This window comes from Neovison vison, chromosome X (assembly GCF_020171115.1).
Source record: "Neovison vison isolate M4711 chromosome X, ASM_NN_V1, whole genome shotgun sequence".
NCBI lineage: Eukaryota > Metazoa > Chordata > Mammalia > Carnivora > Mustelidae > Neogale > Neogale vison.
Window position 1 is genome coordinate 79,951,907 of NC_058105.1, and position 20,204 is coordinate 79,972,110.

At 37.1% G+C, this 20,204-nt stretch overlaps 1 protein-coding gene across 3 annotated transcripts; it reads right to left on the reverse strand.

Moving 5' to 3' along the window:
• Window positions 1–2,606: 2,606 nt before the first annotated feature.
• On the reverse strand, window positions 2,607–18,902 carry FOXR2 (forkhead box R2). Of its 3 annotated transcripts, none has more exons than XM_044234890.1 (3): window positions 18,793–18,902; window positions 10,155–10,213; window positions 2,607–5,286 (listed from the first exon to the last, which is right to left on the reverse strand). In XM_044234890.1, the coding sequence occupies exon 3, from the start codon at window positions 4,753–4,755 to the stop codon at window positions 3,805–3,807; it is 951 nt and encodes a 316-aa protein (XP_044090825.1). In that variant the 5' UTR covers window positions 4,756–5,286; window positions 10,155–10,213; window positions 18,793–18,902; the 3' UTR covers window positions 2,607–3,804. The 3 variants fall into 3 exon arrangements, 2 of the variants coding, with proteins under 2 accessions (XP_044090825.1, XP_044090826.1); XR_006382440.1 differs by having other exon boundaries at window positions 3,983–4,046; XM_044234891.1 differs by lacking the exons at window positions 10,155–10,213; window positions 18,793–18,902 and adding an exon at window positions 8,249–8,272.
• Window positions 18,903–20,204: the final 1,302 nt, after the last annotated feature.

Below are 20,204 nucleotides of genomic sequence, written 5' to 3' on the forward strand. Positions count from 1 at the left end.
TACCCCTGAGGCTAATAATACATTATATGTTAATAAAAAAATTTTTAAAAATTTAAAAAAATACCTTCCTAAAAAAAAAAAAAAGTAAAACCTATACTTCGAAAACCAAAAGCACTGATGGAACAATTTGAAGAGGACACAAAGAAATGGGAAAACATTCCAAGTTCATGAATTAGAAAAACACATATTGTTAAAATGTCTATACTACACAACAAAACATTTAAACCAATCCCTATCAAAATCCCAACAGCATTTTTCAAAGAGCTAGAACAAACAGTCCCCAAATCTGTGTATGGAACCTCAAAAGACCTCAAATAGCCAAAGCCACCTTGAGAAAGAAAAGCAAACTGGAGAATTCTGGACTTGAATTTATATAACAAAGCAATTGTAATCAAAATAGTATTGTATTGGCATAGAAACAGACACATAGATCAATGGAAAACAACAGAAAACTCATTAATGAACCCACAACTGTATGGTCAATTAATCTTTGACAAAGCACAAAAAATATCCAATAGAAAAAAATTTCTTCAACAAATAGTGTTGGGAAAACTGGATGGCAACATGCAAAAGAATGCAACTGAACCACTTTCTTGAACCATACACAAAAATAAATTCAAAGTGTATTAAAGATCCAAATGTGTGACACAAACCATAAAAATCCTAGAGGAAAACACAGGCAGTAACCTCTTTGATATCGATATGTCCCTTCTCCAGTAACAAACTATAGAAATGATACCTGAAAGTATAGTCTTGAGACAAGGAAAACAAAAGCAAAAATGAAGTACTGGAACCACATCAAACTAAAAAAAATTTCTATACAGAGAAGGAAATAATCAGCAAAAGTAAAAAGCAACCTAGAGAATGAGAGGAGATAGTTACAAATGACATACCTGATAAAGTGTTAGTATCCAAAATCTATAAAGAACTTATCAAACTCAACATCCAAAAAATGAATAATTCAATTAAAAATGGGCAGAAGGGGGCGCCTGCATAGCTCAGTTGGTTAAGCAGCTGCCTTCGGCTCAGGCCATGGTTCCAGGGTCCTGGGATCGAGCCCCGCATTGGGCTTCCTGCTCAGCCGAGAGCCTGGTTCTCTCTCTCCCTCTGCCTGCTGCTCTGCTTACTTGTGCTCTCTATCTCTCTGTCAAATAAATAAATAAAATCTTTTAAAAAAATGGGCAGAAGATGTGATGAGACATTTTCAAAAGAAGACATTCAGATAGTGAACAGACACTTGGAAAGATGCTCGACATCACTGACCATCAGGGAAATATGAATAAAAACTACAATGAGGTATCACCTCACACTTGTCAGAATGGCTAAAATTATCAACACAGAAAACAACAGACATTGGTGAGGATGAGGAGAAAGGCAGCCCTCTTTCACTTTTGGTGGGAATGCAAACTGGTACACTCGCTCTGGAAAACAGTATGGAGGTCCCTCAAAATATTAAAAATAGAACTACCCTATGATTCAGCAATTTCACTACTAAGTATTCACCCAAAAGATACAAAAATAGGATTTTTTTTTCCTGTTCAAAGGATTAGATGCACCCTGATGTTTATGGCCACCTTTTCCACAATAGCCAAGTTACAGAAACAAACAAGTGTCCACTGACTGATGAATGGATAAAGAAGAGGTCGTATACAAAAAAATGGAATATTATTCAGTTATAGAAAAGAATAAAATCTTGCCAGTTACCACGACATGAATAGAGCTAGAGAGTATTACGATAAGCAAAATGTCAGTCAGAGTTAAATACCATTATAATTTCACTAATTAGTGGAATTTTGGAAACAAATGAGTAAAAAGAAAAAGAGACAAGACAAACCAAGAAACATACTCTTAATTATAGAGAACATACTGAGGGTTACCAAAAGGAAGGTGGATGGTGATGTGTTAAACAGGTAATGGGGTTTAAGGTATGCACCTGTTATGATCACCAGATGGTCAATGGAAGTGTTGAATAAGTACATTGTATAGCTGAGACTTATATGACACTGTATGTTCACTACCTAGAATTTAAATAAAAACTTAAAAGTAGAAAGTCTGAAATGTGCAACATTTGCAAAATAGGTATATTGTATACACTAGAAATGTGGTTTGTACTAAAAAGTTTTAGGAATTTTACAACAGGCTCTTTTGCTTACAAGTGTTATTTGTGAAAAACATGAAAACCAAATGCTGAGTACTTATAGACAGAATATTTTATTAATTCCAAGGTATGTTTTCAACTTTGTTTGTCTTATAATACAGACATAGTATCTACAATTATTTTTTTGAAGAATACTCTTTGAATGTTTCTTTTGGAATTCAACTTAAATATACAGTTTTGTATGTGGTGTAATATACAATAACCAAAAAATGTAAACTTTTAAAATGATTTGACAATATATTGAATTCATTGCTTTTGTGTTTTTCAAGGCATTTTTGTATCCCCATTATTGAAGGTTTTGCAATTAAATACCTCAATAGTCTAATATATTTTATCTTGAATATATATTTAATAATATGATAACATGAAAGGCAGAAAGTTATGCTTAAATCTGATAAAATAAAGTTTATCAGTATAGAAAAGTGTTAAAGAGAATTTTGAAATTATAAAAACAAATACTTAAGCGTTCATTTTTGTTTTTATTTTTTAGTAAAACACCACTGATAGCTTTTGGTTCACAACAGACCATGGGGTAAAGTCCAAACACCTAAGCAGTACCAGAAAAGCCTTTTTGCCTATATTTCTTGCCACTCTTGGCCCTAATATAGCTAAACTGCACTGAAATTCCTACCACTCTTCTAAGCACTGAAGTTACTTTGTTTATACAGTTGCCTGTGTACTTTCTTTTCTTCAGCTTACATGCCCAGAAAATACCCATTTATTCTTCAAAACTAACTCAAAAGATATTTCCTTTTTAATGCCTTTCCCAGGAAAAATATCTCCCCTTTTCCATGACAGTGTTGCACATTTGTTTTGTTACATTCGTATTATAAATATGTGGTTATATGTCTGTCTCCAATTAAACTACTGATTTTTTATCTTCAGCACCTAAGATGGACCTTGTGCACTTTGGTATTTCCTCAGTAAAGTTTTGATGAATGAAAGAATGGAAAGCAAAACTTTTGTCATCAAAAGGCTTGGGGTTGATACAAGCTCAATTCAAGGGCTTTCAATGTACAAACTACAAGTACTGCTTGGAATTATTTGTCAGTACTGGAATTGGTTGGTAACTGAACAAGGCTGAGAAGTCCAGGGTCAGGAAGAGAAAAGTGAAGCCCGGAAGGATAAAATCAGTCATTAAAAAAAGAGATATATCTGATGAATGGTGAAAGAGAGATACTTGAACCTCTAGGCTTCAAACCCCATGTCTATTTCTTTTTATGCACAGATACCTTCACATGACATTTGAGGCTCTTCAAGGCCTGGTTCAATCTTACATTTTATGTTTTGTACTCCACTATTTGCATTTGTATGTGAGTATACACTCCAGTAAACAGAATTCCTTTTCTTGTGAAATATGTCCTCTCTCCTTAACTTCCATGCTATTATTCCTAAGATTTCCTGCTTCTGCTTGAAATGTATAACAACTGCCAATGTCCTCATGCAACTCCATTATTCTCCACCTGGATTTAAGCTCTGCTTCCTGTGTACCCACCTCTCAGTTTATTTGATACTATTCCTGTAGCTGCAGTTAAACAGTCTTGTCACCTACCAGGTAGGGTAGGCTTAGGGATTAATGAAGGCCAATAACAACAATGATGGACACAGTAAGGAGGGCAGTGTTCCAAAAAGGGAGAAGTGGTAGTTCAAAGGCCAAAGAGGGAAGTCATCACATCTGGCTGGCTCATGCACTGTTGGATGCTTTCCCTCCGAGCATAGGCTAGGGCACGAGTTTCCTCCTGAAAACGACGATGTCCCTCTTCAGTAAGCCGCCAGAGGCAAGACCGTGGCTTTGCATTGGTTCCATCCTGAAGGTTGACTGGTGCCTTCTCAAAGCTGCTCAGGAAACAGAGGTTGTGGCGGATGGTGTTTTTCCAGCCATTTGGAGCTGTCCAAAAAAAAGGGAAATGATGTCGGGTGAAATTGTAGATCTCTTGCACATTGAGGCCACAGGGGGGGCTGTTTCTTAATGCCAGGGCTATTAGGTGACTGTAATTGAGGGGAGGGCGGGGCCAGGACCTCCTCTCCTGGCTGTTGCCTCGCCATAACTTCTGGTTCTGGAAGCACTCCCCTTTGTTAGGAGATTGAAGAGACACAAAGCATTTGTCATCTTGTTCCTCAGTTTTTTCTTCTGTGAACTCCCAGTCACCTGGGGAATAAGTGAACCACTTCTGTGGGGAAGATTTCTTGCTGGAGGAAGTTGGCAGTGACTCCATCACTGCAGCCTTTGAGTAGTTAGACTTTTCTTCCTTTGGGAGTGGCTGAGGGTAAGGAAGCATGCTTGTCACATCCTTTTCCTTACTAGGCTTTAGGGTCTCCTGGCTGCCAAGGGGGCATGTGATGTTGGGATTTACCCACATCCACAGGTTAGGTTCAGAGTCAGGACCATCTTTGTCCAAACTGGGTCTGCTGTCTTGAGACATATTTGGGGGTTCCATTACTCGGAGTCTATATTTGGCAAGATTCTGCTCAGCTAAGTGGCACTGGTCTGTGGTGCAGGGCAAGAAGAACTCATTCCCCATGTCCCAGTCCAGCAGCCCTGGGACCTGGCCATGGAGACTGTACCAGAATTCAGAATTTTTTAGTTTTATGTCCATCTTTAGAGGAGAAGTAGGTAGAGAGAGATTTCTAAAAAGATAGAAGTCTATGAGGCACTTTTCGAAGTTATTGTTGGGGTACTGTTTCTGATCCAGTATATGTCATCTGGGGAACTTATCAGGAGGACTGCTAGAAGTACTAGAAAAAGGGGGAATGGATACTTCATTGATGGGTTGTCAAACTTGGAGAAGTCTCAGTGTTCAACAACAAAGCTCAAAACAGAGAACTAAACAGATTTTTAGCAGGAAAAAAGTTCAAAGTAGAATTCTTGAGCTTTGGTTGGAAGCAGGGAGTCCTCACAAGAGGACCTACACATTTTGAATTATGTGCCAACTAAGGTGACTTTCATAACAAGTTGAATGGCATATCTTTTAATTCTTTCTAGGTTCATTTAATGAAGGAACAAACAGGTGTACAGATCACATTATATTTCTGAGTTGTTCTTAAATGTTTTTAAAAAATTCCATTTTTAAAGTGCCTTTTGACAAAAACTTTCACATAGAAGATCTCAACTGATGCTCATGACAGCCCTGCAAGATAACATAGTGAGTATCATTAACTCCATATTATAGATAAGGGAACTATATTTAAGACTATATACCTAAGTAAGTAGCAGAGCTAGGTCCATAGTCCAGATCGTCTGATCCTTTCATTATACCTACTGCCTCTTGATGGCATTCAACATACTTTACAAATGAGACAGCAATATGTGTAACCCAAGTTTTAGAGTAAAGTGGTAACATAAGAAAATGATTTCCATTAGTCTGAACCCCATGCTAGAATTCAAATATGTTATTATTTTCAATCCTACTCTGGAAAATAGCTGGCTTTCTTTTCTCCAGGTCACCTCAGGAACTGAGCTCTGAAGACAGTAGGACCAAAGAAGCTATGAAGTGCAAGTTCCTTAAAACTCCAGAGTTTGACTCTCCAGTAAATTAATCCCAAATCTGTTCTTAGAAAAATGCAAAATGGGAATGTATCACTTGAGTCTGAAAAAAAACCCATCTAAAAGGATGTGATTTTGTTAAAAACCATTAGAAACAATCTGAGGGGTTTGAAGTGGCGGGGGGGTGGGAGGTTGGGGTACCAGGTGGTGGGTATTATAGAGGGCAAGGCTTGCATGGAGCACTGGGTGTGGTGAAAAAATAATGAATTTTTTTCTGAAAATAAATAAATTGAAAAAAAAAACATTAGATACGAATATACCTGAAAAATAACCAGCAAGTGTCAACAGGAGATACTGGGGTCAACTAATCCCCCAATTGTTTTCCTGCTGTTTTGTCTTATTCTATTCAAAAGAATCCTCCATACAGACTACCAGAGTGATCTTTCACTGTGTGTGTGTGTGTGTGTGTGTGTGTGTGCGCGCGTGTGCTCGCGCAAAGTTTAATAATAATATCAATTAATAGAAATAAGAAGTATTCCTCATAGGAATTGGTAAGGTAAGGTTTAAAAATATGTAACCCAAGAGCAGAGACCTGGAGAACAATCTAACACATGACAACCAAATGCTTGGGTAACTTGTTTCTTAAGTGTGCTCTAAAAAAGGAGGCTGGAAAATTTTGCATATGCTTAGGAAAAATATTTAAACTTATGTTTGTGGGTGAGTATCCTGATTTTCAGGCCCCCACCCATTCCAAGTGTTAATAGGCAGTGTTAGTGATTGATGAAATCAATTAATAAGCAAAGCAGGTACAATAACATAAGTTGAAAAAAGTGGAGGGAACTTATAATAACTTTAGAAATATATTTTCCAGTGTGTTTGCTCATGCTTGTTCTCTCTTTCTTTTACACACACACACACACACACACACACACACTAATGAGCCAAAATCAGCAGCAGAAGTAGCACTTTTGTGTGCCATCGATTTCCAAAACCATTCCGATGCCCAGAACGGTCTCTACTAGAAGGACTGGTAAGGGGAGTAGTTGATACATGTTTTGGGACAGGAAAAAAAAAATCAGATACATCTAATACATAAATGCTCTTGTTACAAACAAAAATGCTTTTAAGAATGTCAGGGCCAGTGTTAACAGGATGGAAAGCCAAATTCAAGAGGCTCCTGGTATCAAATTGTGAATTTTTGACACATATATTTTTTTTAATTTTTTTTCTCTTCCACCTAATGTTTTTTTTTCAATTTATTTATTTTCAGAAAAACATTATTCATTATTTTTTCACCACACCCAGTGCTCCATGCAAGCCGTGCCCTCTATAATACCCACCACCTGGTACCCCAACCTCCCACCCCCCCGCCACTTCAAACCCCTCAGATTGTTTTTCAGTGTCCATAGTCTCTCATGGTTCACCTCCCCTTCCAATTTACCCAAATTCCCTACTCCTCTCTAACGCCCCTTGTCCTCCATGCTATTTGTTATGCTCCACAAATAAGTGAAACCATATGATAATTGACTCTCTCTGCTTGACTTATTTCACTCAGCAGAATCTCTTCCAGTCCCGTCCATGTTGCTACAAAAGTTGGGTATTCATCCTTTCTGATGGAGGCATAGTACTCCGTACTGACACATATATTTTGATTAATTGATACTGGTTTAGTCAGTAAAGAGCTATGAATACATAATGGTACCTCAAATTCTTTTAAAAGGTAATTGTAACAAAAAAGGAGCAAATGCCATAGGATATGTAAGTTTTCTTATTTTTAAATAGGAAACAAAATGTGCACGGATTTTTTTTTCATTTTAAGTCAATGTTTACTTATGAAGGATAGATATGTACTTATTTCTGTTGGAAGGTAATCAGGAAAGAATGTATAAGAAACAATGAGTAAGCCATATGTGTTTCCAGAAATACAGGTACCACACCAATGGCTACTGCATATACTTACATGCTGCTTGAACTGTTTTCTAAACCATGCACCCTGGTCCTGGGGATATATTAATCCATAGGAAGGGCCTCTTTCTAATTCGTACAGAGGACCTATCTAGTTGCCATGTGCCCACAATTCACATTTTCTTAGAGAGGGTAACTTTTTTTTTAATCCACACATAGGCCATCAATCATGTATCCTAAGAACTGGTAAAACAGATTAGTACTGATGGTCAAACATAATAATCAAGCAGAAATAGATCCAATAAGATTTTGCAGGTTGGTTAACAATATAGTGTAAAGAAGACAACTACCTAGGAAGACTCAATCACTCATCTTCTAGGAAATGAATTATTTAGAAAGCCCTACTAATTATAATAAAATATAAATAAAAACCATAAACCTTAGTAGTATTTGCAAACTAAATAAATATAGAAAAAAGACAGGATAATGTGTACTGCCAACATGCAGAAATTAAGAAATATTAATCTTGTTAAAGACAAGTTAATCCCCCAAAAAACACTGCGTGACAGAGAATCAGAAATGCCATTAAATGACAAATAAAACATTATTATTAAAAGGATTTTAGCCAATGTCTCATGTTAAGACTGAACTATGTGCTATGGTCCCCCAAAGAATGAATTATTGATAACCCATATGGTTACCTCAGCTTCTTTGAAATGGTATTTCTCTTTTTCTCTCAAATGGGTGATATGATTGATATCCTTAAAAAATGCAAAAATAATAAAATTACTGAAATTGTAGTAAGATATCAAAAGAAGTGTAACAACTTAAAAAGGAATAATATAAGGGTAGAAATAAAGAAATAAATTAAAACTTGGTGTTCATATTTTAGAATGAGCTTAAATGTAAGGCCACGAATATATCTGTAATCATTGCATTTGTGTATGTTTCAAATGCTATTCAAGTTGTCTGAAGTATTTCCAAAAACCCATATTAAATTTGCAATTACAGTTTAAAACTTTTAGGAAATTTAATTCATCAAATTGGTATGCAATTCTCAAATGGTCAATAAAAATTACTTTAAAAGTTATGCTTATTAGCTATTTTAATTTAACAGAATTGAGCAGTAAACAGCAAAAATAGCAAATATTTTTCTTCATACACAAAAGCCATTAGATGCCAAAGAATCTATGGAAGATTTTATTATTTTAACACTACTTTCCTTGGCTTCTCTTTCCAACAATTAGATTGTCTTCTTAAGCTCCTATAGACCTCTTCCCTGATCTCACATGAACCAAAACCAGAGTTCAAGTTTGGACATTTTAAGTTTAAAGTAGCTGGGCTTGTTCCAACAGCAAACTGTAGTAGGTTTTTGAAATAAGTCACTGTCATTTGTCTTATCAACCTATCTCTGCTACACCTTAGTTCAGTTTCTTCACCTATAAAGTGGTATAATTAAAAAATAATCTAGCTGAACAAGTTATTGAGAATATCAAATGAAACAATGTATATCATTAATAAACGTATAATGTATATGAAGACCTGGTTTTAATATCTGATATACAATATGTTCCATAAATATATGCTTTTGTTTATGTTATTCTTTTTAAGGGGAACATGGCTCCTAAACATGAATATATCACACAGAAATCATACTGGAAAACAAATAGGATTTATTTTAATGACTATTCATGGAATGCTTACTTAATTAAGCAATCATGAATTTGGTTTCTAACTACTAGTTTGGGAGCCGCAATCTGAGCTCAAAACACCTCAATCTGGCCAAAATTAGCAAGACAGGAAAAAACGTGTTTGGGAGAGGATGTGGAGAAAGGGGAACCCTCTTACACTGTTGGTGGGAATGTAAGTTGGTGCAGCCTCTTTGGAGAACAGTGTGGAGATTCCTCAAGAAATTAAAAATAGAACTTCCCTATGACCCTGCAATTGCACTCCTGGGTATTTACCCCAAAGATACAGATGTCATGAAAAGAAGGGCCATCTGTACCCCAATGTTTATAGCAGCAATGGCCACGGTTGCCAAACTGTGGAAAGAACCAAGATGCCCTTCAACGGACAAATGGATAAAGAAGATGTGGTCCATATACACTATGGAGTATTATGCCTCTATCAGAAAGGATGAATACCCAACTTTTGTAGCAACATGGACGGGACTGGAAGAGATTCTGCTGAGTGAAATAAGTCAAGCAGAGAGAGTCAATTATCATATGGTTTCACTTATTTGTGGAGCATAAGAAACAACATGGAGGACATGGGGAGATGGAGGGAAGGGAGTTGAGGGAAATTGGAAGGGGAGATGAACCATGAGAGACTATGGACTCTGAAAAACAATCTGAGAGTTTTGAAGGGTGGGGTGGGAGGTTGGGGGAGCCAGGTGGTGGGTATTAAGGAGGGCACGGATTGCATGGAGCACTGGGTGTGGTGCAAAAACAATGAATTCTGTTACAATGAAAAGAAATTTAAAAAAAAAAACACACCTCAATCCAACAAATCTTTGAGTCTTCAAAGCTTTGAGAGTTCTGAACAAAACATCTCTTTATTTAGAATACTTTCTTCAAAGTATTATTAGACACTTTGAATTTCACTTACTGCTTGTTTTCCGTTCCAAGGGTTCAACCTCAAGTGCCTGGGAAGAGGAAGAGCACTTTCTACAAGACAAAATAAAACATAAAAAGAAATGAAAACCTTGTCAAGACAGCTAAATCCTCTAACCCACAGCCTAATGCAAAGAAGCTGTTCTTTTATAATAAGGATTATGTGACTTGTCAAACACATACAGACTACAGAGAGATTAAAGGCAGGATCCTAGGTACAGTACCTGTTTTATACAAACTCAGCTGTTTTTTGTTATTCTGAGAAGGACAAGTCACACCAACATATGTTTTTTTTTTTTTTTAGACATATTTTGTAGCCAGGTCAACATAGCACAATGATTTCACAAACTTTGATAATCCCCTCCTCTTTGCTTCAAACATATAAAAACTAATGAATAGAATTACACAGAGAGAGAGAAAGACAGACCAAGGAATATCGTCAGGCTCAAATACAAGAAAAATATCTCATTAGAATAGAAATAAAAAATAATGAGTGGGACTGAAGCCATTGGCCTGTTGGGCTCTAGATTATTAAGTGGGAAATGGAAGTCAGGCATTTGGTTTCCTTGGGGGACACTAGACCTAAAGTCAAGGACTAGAGTGGGGCTAACTCTGCTTGTAAAAAGAAGCTAAAAAATGTAACTGCCAAACCCTGGCAAACTGCAGGTCTGAGAAAAAGGAAAGTCACATAAAATCTTGCAACCAGATGCTGAGTCATACTATTCACTAGCTATGGTAACCGGTTCTATTGGATCTCCTGGATTTTTGTTATCCTCAGTAACACCACAAGATAGGAGCTCAAAACTGCCATTCTGAAATCTAATAGTGGATTGAAGCCTGGAGGGCTGGGAGGAAGCAACTAAAAAACCTCTCAATAGGGATGAGTAAGTAGATTAATGAACAAAGGTAGATGAGATTCAGGGAACAGAATTGTTTCATTCAAATTAAGCTGAAAACAAAAATCTTAAAATTCATGAAGAAATTTAATAACAAGAACAAATAACAACCAAATCACTAATTCACTCCAAATAGTAATAATATTATGGAACTACCTGGAAAGCAAGTATGTTTAGGATACTCAAAGAGATAAAGAGTGGACCCTCAACTCTATGGTCAATTAATCTTTGACAAAACAGGAAAAAATATACACTGGAAAAAAGACAGTCTCTTCAATAAATGGTGCTGGGAAAACTGGACAGCTATATGTAGAAGAATGAAACTCGACCATTCTCTTACACCGTACACAAAGATCAACTCAAAATGGATAAAAGACCTCAACGTGAGACAGGAATCCATCAGAATCTTAGAAGAGAACATAGGCAGAAATCTCTTTGATATCAGCCACAGCAACTTCTTTCAAGATACGTCTCCAGGGGCACCTGGGTGGCTCAGTGGGTTAAAGCCTCTGCCTTCGGCTCAGGTCATGATCCCAAGGTCCTGGGATCGAGTCCCATATCGGGCTCTCTGCTCAGCAGGGAGCCTGCTTCCTCCTCTCTCTCTGCCTGCCTCTCTGTCTACCTGTGATCTCTGTCAAATAAATAAATAAAAATCTTAAAAAAAAAAAAAGATACGTCTCCAAAGGCAAAGGAAACAAAAGCGAAAATAAACTTCTGGGACTTCATCAAAATCAAAAGCTTCTGCACAGCAAAGGAAACAGTCAACAAAACAAAGAGGCAACCCACGGAATGGGAGAAGATATTTGCAAATGACAGTACAGACAAAAGGTTGATATCCAGGATCTATAATGAACTCCTCAAACTCAACCCACATGAAACAGACAAACACATCAAAAAATGGGCAGAAGATATGAACAGACACTTCTCCAATCAAGACATACAAATGGCTATCAGACACATGAAAAAATGCTCATCATCATTAGCCCTCAGGGAGATTCAAATTAAAACCACATTGAGATATCACCTTACACCAGTTAGAATGGCCAAAATTAACAAAACGGGAAACAACATGTGTTGGAGAGGATGTGGAGAAAGGGGAACCCTCTTACACTGTTGGTGGGAATGTAAGTTGGTGCAGCCTCTTTGGAGAACAGTGTGGAGATTCCTCAAGAAATTAAAAATAGAGCTTCCCTATGACCCTGCAATTGCACTCCTGGGTATTTACCCCAAAGACACAGATGTCGTGAAAAGAAGGGCCATCTGTACCCCAATGTTTATAGCAGCAATGGCCACAGTCGCCAAACTATGGAAAGAACCAAGATGCCCTTCAACGGATGAGTGGATAAGGAAGATGTGGTCCATATACACTATGGAGTATTATGCCTCCATCAGAAAGGATGAATACCCAACTTTTGTAGCAATGTGGATGGGACTGGAAGAGATTATGCTGAGTGAAATAAGTCAAGCAGAGAGAGTCAATTATCATATGGTTTCACTTATTTGTGGAGCATAACAAATAGCATGGAGGACAAGGGGTGTTAGAGAGGAGTAGGGAATTTGGGTAAATTAGAAGGGGAGGTGAACCATGAGAGACTATGGACTCTGAAAAACAATCTGAGGGGTTTGAAGTGGCGGGGGGGTGGGAGGTTGGGGGTACCAGGTGGTGGGTATTATAGAGGGCACGGCTTGCATGGAGCACTGGGTGTGGTGAAAAAATAATGAATACTGTTTTTCTTAAAATAAATAAATAAATAATAATTTTTAAAAAAATGTACGCAATGAAGGGGACCTCGGTGGCTCAGTTGGTTGAGCATCGGTCCTCGTTTTTGGCTCAGGTCATTATCTCAGGGTCGTGAAATGAAGCCCCGTGTCAGGCTCCATGTTCAGGGTGGAGCATGCTTAAAATTGTTTCCCTCTGTCTCCCTCTGCCCCTCCCCACCGTGCCCCTTCAAACACACACTTGCATTCTCTCTGTCTCTCAAAAAAAAAAAAAGCACGCAATTTGCTCTAAAAATCTTTCTCTCAAAAAACAAACAAACCTGCTATATTCTGTAGAGATGAAAAGGAAACAATGTTCCACAAAAATGATCAAGCTTTGTTCCATAGCTAGACTTCAGAAGTGTGTGTACATAGCTAAAGGGAAGAGAATTAGTTCCCACTGCTCTGTAGCAGTGAGAAAGCCATAGATATTGATGTCCATGCAAGCTGTGTTGGGAGTAGGTTAATTGCTGACACTAAGACTTTGGCTTAGATAAACCCAGAGTGAAGACACGGAATCAATGGCTTACTTAAAAACAATGGAGAGTATAGCCCAGTTTGAGTCAAACCTAAGTGTGAAATTTGGAGAAGATGCAGATTCATATGATATGTTTCATTCTTCTGAAATAATCCTAACCCTTCATTGTGATGCACAGTGTGATGGTTGAGCAATCAGCTCTGCCCCAAAGGGTGCTGAGAGCACCTTGCAGGAAGTTTACCAGAAGCTTCTGAAGCATTCTCTAAGTTTTTTTTTTTAATTTTTCTTAGTTTTAAAATTTTTATTTATTTGTTCGAGAGAGAGAATGAGCAGGGGGGAGGGGCAGAGGGAAAGAGAGAGAAGCAGACTCCCTGCTAAGCAGGGAGCCTGATGTGGGGCTCGATCCTAGGACCTGGAGACAATGACCTGAGCAGGAGACAGACACTTAAACGACTGAGCCACCCAGGCACCCCTCAAAGTTTCTTTATCTTAGTTAAGAAATAATTTACAGACATTAAAATTCATAGAACAAAAAAAATAAAATGCATAGAACATATATATTCAATTTGATGAATTTTGGCAATTGTATACACCCACATAACCACTATACAAAACAAGATGTGGAATATTTCTGTCACCACAGAGGTTCTTCTCATCCTCTTTACTGTCAATCTTTACTCACCCTTGCAACTACTTTCTGTTTTCTATCATCATAAATTACTTGTACCCATACTTTATATAAAAATAATTATACAATAATAATAATGATGATAATAGGGGCACTTGCATGGCTCAGTCACTTAAACACCTGCTTTCAGCTTAGGTCATAATTTCAGGGTCCTGAGATAGAGCCCCATGTCGGGTTCCCTGCTCAGCAGGTAGTCTCCTTGTCCCTCTCTTCCTGCCCTTCCCCCATCCTGATTATGTGCTGTCTCTCTCTCGCTCTCAAAAAAAAATAATGATAAAGCAATAATCTTAAGAGCTACTATAAAAATGCTTCCTTTTTAAAAGATATTATTTACTTGTCAGAGAAAGAGAGCATGCACAAGCAGAAGGAGAGGCAGGTAGAGGAAGAACTAGGTTTCCTGCTGAGCAAGGAGCTCAATGCGGGACTCCATCCCAGGACCCTGGTATCATGACCTGAGCTGAAGGCAGATGCTTAACCAACTGAGCCACCCAGGCATCCTAAAAGTGCTTCCTTCTGAAGGAAGGTCAGCTAGACTGGAAGCCAGCAATAATGAATGCTAGAAATATTTCCACATGTTGAAGTAAAATCCAACCTGGATCTTTGTACCCAACTAATCAAGTGTGAGGAAAAAATAAAGACATTTTCTTTCCTCAGAGTTAATCACCTATGTAATGTCATTACATACACATGTTAGCCATATATTTTAGTAAAGGAAATGAAGCCAGAGAGAAAATATAGGGAAAAAAGGGAACCAATGATAAGCAAAGCAACTGATAAACTATGTTTATTATGACTATAAAATTATAACTGATTTTTGTGTTTCAAAGGGAAAACTAAAATTCTATCCAAAAATAATAAAGGGTACACTGGGTCGTTCATGCTTACTAAAGCATTTGCCGTAGTTCGGAGGATAGAACTATTGAATGACTGCAGACTTTCTTTGACAATTTTATACTTATGTATATATCTAAAATATTTAAGGACAAATAATAAGAATATAAATATAGTATATAGCATTCAAATCAGTAGAAGTAATGTGACACAGAAGCCAGAAAACTGATGTTAACCAAAAACAAAAAAGAGTAGAAATTAGTCAAAATACATCAATAAACATAATAATTATAAACAAATTAATCCCACCTAATGAAGTTAAGATTGTCATAATAGTTTTCTTTTGTGATCCAGTTATACAGTATTTATAAGAACTATACCTAAAACAAAACCACATGAAAATATTGAAACATAACAAAAAAATTGGTAATGCCAAAATAAAAAAGTTGGTCTGGCAAACTTAATATTAGAGAAAACAGAATCAAAAGAATAAAAAGCACCAATAATAGAGTTACTACACAAACAAAATGGAGAATTATAACCCCTCCATCATAAATAAATGAGGAAGAAAAAAATAATAAGGACAAAAGCTTTGAGCAATACAAGCATAAAAGATAAACCTATATATACAGAGAGATAACTCTTCACCCCCAAAATAGAAAATATACATTCATTTCAAGAATTTACAAAAATTTACCACACAGTAGGTTGCGAAAAAGTCTCAAAATTTTCAAATAATCTGTTCTCTGATCACAGTATCATTAACCATGAAATATGGAAAATAATAATAAAGTAAAATATTGCTTAGAAACTTCAAAAATTACTCCTTAAAATCTCTTTGGTTAAATAAGAATTCAGAATGAAAATTACAACATATTCAAACCCAAACAGTAACAAAAACACTATATTCTGAAACTTGTGAGATACAGTTAAGTAGTATTTAGAATGGAATTTGTAGCTGTAAATGAACAATTTTGCTGACAAGTAAATCATATTATAGACTATTTTTTCCACAAATGAAAATAGAAAAACCAACAAAAGGCATAAATCTTATTAGAAGACATAAGATAAAATCAAGAGATATACCATATTTACATTACATATTGGATGGCTCAGCATTATAAAAATGTTAATATTCTGCAATTTACTCTAAAAATTAGTGTCATTCCAGTCAAAATCTCCAAAGGATTGTTAAAAAAAAAAGCAACTTTTCAGGTTAATCTTCATATTAAGGGAAGAGCAAAAGCCCTGGAAAACCTAAGACACAATAAAGAAAATCAGTGAGGAGATTTGTCTTACCAGATACTAATTATTACAAAGCTACAGTAAGTTAAGACTATTATTAAAAGAGGGAGTATGCTGAGTGAAGTAAGTCAAGCAGAGTCAATTATCATATGTTTTCACTTATTTGTGGAGCATAACAAATAGCATGGAGGACAAGGGGAGTTAGAGAGAAGGAAGTTGGGGGAAACTGGAAGGGGAGGTGAACCATGAGAGACTTTGGACTCTGAAAAACAATCAGAGGGGTTTGAAGCTTGGCGGGGGGTGGGAGGTTGGGGGAACCAGGTGGTGGGTATTAGAGAGGGCACGGATTGCATGGAGCACTGGGTGTGGTGCAAAAACAAGGAATACTGTTATGCTGAAAATTAAAAAAATTTTTTAAAAAAAGGCCACAGAATATAAGAGTCCAGAAAAAAACCCCATCTTCATTATTCTATTCTTTTTCTCCTTAACACTTATCATTCCTTAACATGCTATATAATTCTATTATTTATCTTATTTTTTGTCTGCCTCCTCAGGTAATAAAGTCAGAGATTTGTTGTCTGAGTTTGTTTGCCTGTTTTCAATGAAGAGCCTCTAGACGAGTGCTGGGCTTAAAATAGATGATCAAAAATATCAGTTGAGGGGCGCCTGGGTGGCTCAGTGAGTTAAGCCGCTGCCTTCGGCTCAGGTCATGATCTCGGGGTCCTGGGATCGAGTCCCGCATCAGGCTCTCTGCTCAGTGGGGAGCCTGCTTCCCTCTCTGCCTGCCTCTCCATCTACTTGTGATTTCTCTCTGTCAAATAAATACATAAAATCTTTAAAAAAATCAGTTAAATGAATTAAAAAAACCTAAATGTGAAAATACAATCTGAAATTTTTTAAAAAGAAATTCCAGAGGAATAAATATGTTTATGTACTCGGAGTGGGGAAGAACTTCTTAGAAATATAAACTCACAGCACACACGCACACACACACACACACACACACACACTCCATTATAAATAAAAGTCAAACTTCACTAGTAATCAGAGAAATGTAAATTAAAACAAAAATAAGATGTTGCACATGGGGGCTTAAGTGGGTAGGAGAAGAATCCATGAAACAAGATGGGATAGGGAGGGAGACAAACCATAAGTGACTCTTAATCTCACGAAACAAACTGTGGGTTGCTGGGGGGAGGGGGGTTGGGAGAAGGGGGGTAGGGTTATGGACATTGGGGAGGGTATGTGCTTTTGGGTAAATTGGAAGGGGAGATGAACCATGAGAGACTATGGACTCTGAAAAACAATCTGAGGGGTTTGCAGTGGCGGGGGGGTGGGAGGTTGGGGTACCAGGTGGTGGGTATTATAGAGGGCACAGCTTGCATGGAGCACTGGGTGTGGTGAAAAAATAATGAATACTGTTTTTCTGAAAATAAATTGAAAAATAAAAAAAATAAAAAAAACTAAAAAAAAAATAAGATGTTGCAAACTATTAGATTAACAATATCTAGTAAATTTGAAGATAGTTGAAACACTACCTGAGAATTCTATTTTTTTTGTTTGAAACATAAAACAATAGTAGAGTAAAAATATACCTACATAAATTGGGATATAATCATTCTAATAGATTATTCTCATATTAGCATTTTGTACCAAAGCTACACATATCAATATGGTTTAATTTCAAAAGTATAATTTTGAAAGAAGAAAGTTGCAAATGAATATATACTATATGCCATCATTTAAATGAAGTTTTAAAACCTGCAACACAATACTATTTTGAGTATATAGATTCAAAGACATGTATTTTATTGTTTGTTTGTTTAAAACTATGCAAAAGGAAAAAAGAAAACAGAATTATTTTCTAAAAGGGAGGAGTATATAGGGAATTTCAATTGTGTTTATAATGTGGGAAAAAAATCAATCATGAGATACTAATCCCATCATTTTGACAAAAATTAAGAAACAGTAACTTCAAGCTTTGATAAGAAGGGTAGGAAACACTCACCCACTACCGGGAGTGTAAATTGGTGCAGCTCTTTTAAAGGGCAATTTGTCTGTGTTTATTAAAAGTTACAATCTGTTATGCATAACAAATAGCATGGAGGACATAGGGAGATAGAGAGGAGAAGGGAGTTGGGGGAAATTGGAAGGGGAGGTGAACCATGAGAGACTATGGACTCTGAAAAACAATATGAGGGTTTTGAAGGGACAGGGGGTGGGAAGTCGGGGTACCAGGTGGTGGGTATGAGAGAGGGCACGGATTGCATGGAGCACTGTGTGTGGTGCAAAAATAATGAATACTGTTATGCTGAAAATAAAAAATAAATTAAAAAAAAACAAAAACAAAAAAACAAAAATTTAAAAAAAGTTACAATCTGACTACCTTAAGATTCAGCATTTTTTACTTCTACATGTGTATCCTAGAAAATATTTGCAAGTATGCTTAAGGAAACATTTAAGAGGATTCTCCTCATAATACTGCTTGGAAATCTGAAAAATAGCTAAATGCCTATCAATATGGAAATAAGTGAACTAAACACAGTTGCCAAAAAAAAGGAATACCATGCAGCTTTCACAAATAATAAATTATTTGTAAAAAGACTATATGCAATCCAGAATTGTTGGTGGAAAAAAAAATTAAGTTGTACAAAGTTACGGTAAACTACAGTTAATCAGAAGATTGACCATAGTGAGGAGAGGACTCCAGTGTAGGTAGTGATGACTAAAAACTTACCTGCAGCGATGAGGAGGACCCTGATGTGACAGAGCTGGTCATAAAACTGCCTAAAGAAGTACTTACTATGGCGGCTCTAACCCGAAAATCCGCCAATGCAAAAAAACACACACGCTCGTAAGGCAGAGCTCTCCATGCGTCTTCTTACACCATGAAGAATGTGACGCGAGCAAACTGACCAGTGAAGAGAAACATCATGATGTGGGCAGGGCTAACTGGAGGCCTACCAATAGAAATGAGGCAGACGCTAGGATAGGCAGGCTACCCAGAAGTCTGCTTGTATGATAAAGAGGACCCTTATGTGGGGAAGGCTGTCCATACACTGCCTAAAAATGGTGAAACTTCATGGTTGTGGGCAGGCCTAATGAGAGGTCTCCTAATGGAAAAATAAGATCCTGGTGTCAGCAAGAGTGAACATAGGACTGTCTGCATAATGAGGAAGGCCCTGGTATGTACTGAGATGAATAGAGGGCTTCTAGAAGAGAAGAATCCTCGTATAGGTATGACAACAGAGAGGCACTTTTATGTGGGTGGAATTATCCAGTTGCCTGCTTATACAAACCCTAGTTTGGAAGGGTATAATTAGAAGTCTTCCAATAAAGAACAGAAGAAACCTTAGTGGGGGTGGGACTAACTAGAGGTTGTCTATGGTAATAGGAAGGAGTCAATGTAGATGGGGTTGGCCAAAGACTTGCCTGTAATGATAGTGAGGTGGGGCACTGTTGTGCTTGGAGCTGGCAGAGGTGTTTGACTATATTGAAGACCGGGATTCTGAAGTGGTTGAAGTATTAGGGGCCTGTTTGAAAAAATTTAAGAAAAACCCTGTGTGGTGAAATAAGAAAAGAAGCCTGACTGTAGTAATAAAGAGGATCAAAGATGGGCATGACCATGTAGAAAACTGCAGATGGAGAGTTGTATACTTTTCTGGAGACTGGGTGTTAATAATGGAGTGGCAGTTTAGATCTGGTTCTATGGAAAAAGTAGCTCTGCACTGGATAAACCCAAGATTTGGTGGAGGAATTGTCTTCAGGTATACTAGAAAGAGTTTGGTGTCAGATTAATGCTGGTCTCATGGAATGAGTTAGGGAGTGTGCATTTCTATTCAATTTTTTGATTAATTTTTTCAAAGAATTTGAGAATAATTGATGTTTATTTTTCTTGAAATTTTTAGTAGAATTCTACAGTGAAGTGATATGTCCCAAGGCTATTCTTATTTTTTTAAAAGATTTTATTTATTTATTTGACAGACAGAGATCACAAGTAGGCAGAGAGGCAGGCAGAGGCGGGGGAAGCAGGCTCCCCACTGAGCAGAGAGCCTGACAGAGGACTCAATCCCAGGACCCCCTGGGATCATGACCTGAGCTGAAGGCAGAGGCTTTAACCCACTGAGCCACCCAGGCGCCCCCCAAGGC

What these genes read in the sequence shown, in the direction of transcription:
- FOXR2 (XM_044234890.1), bottom strand. Translation starts at nt 4,755, where the DNA reads ATGGACATAAAACTAAAAAATTCTGAATTCTGGTACAGTCTCCATGGC.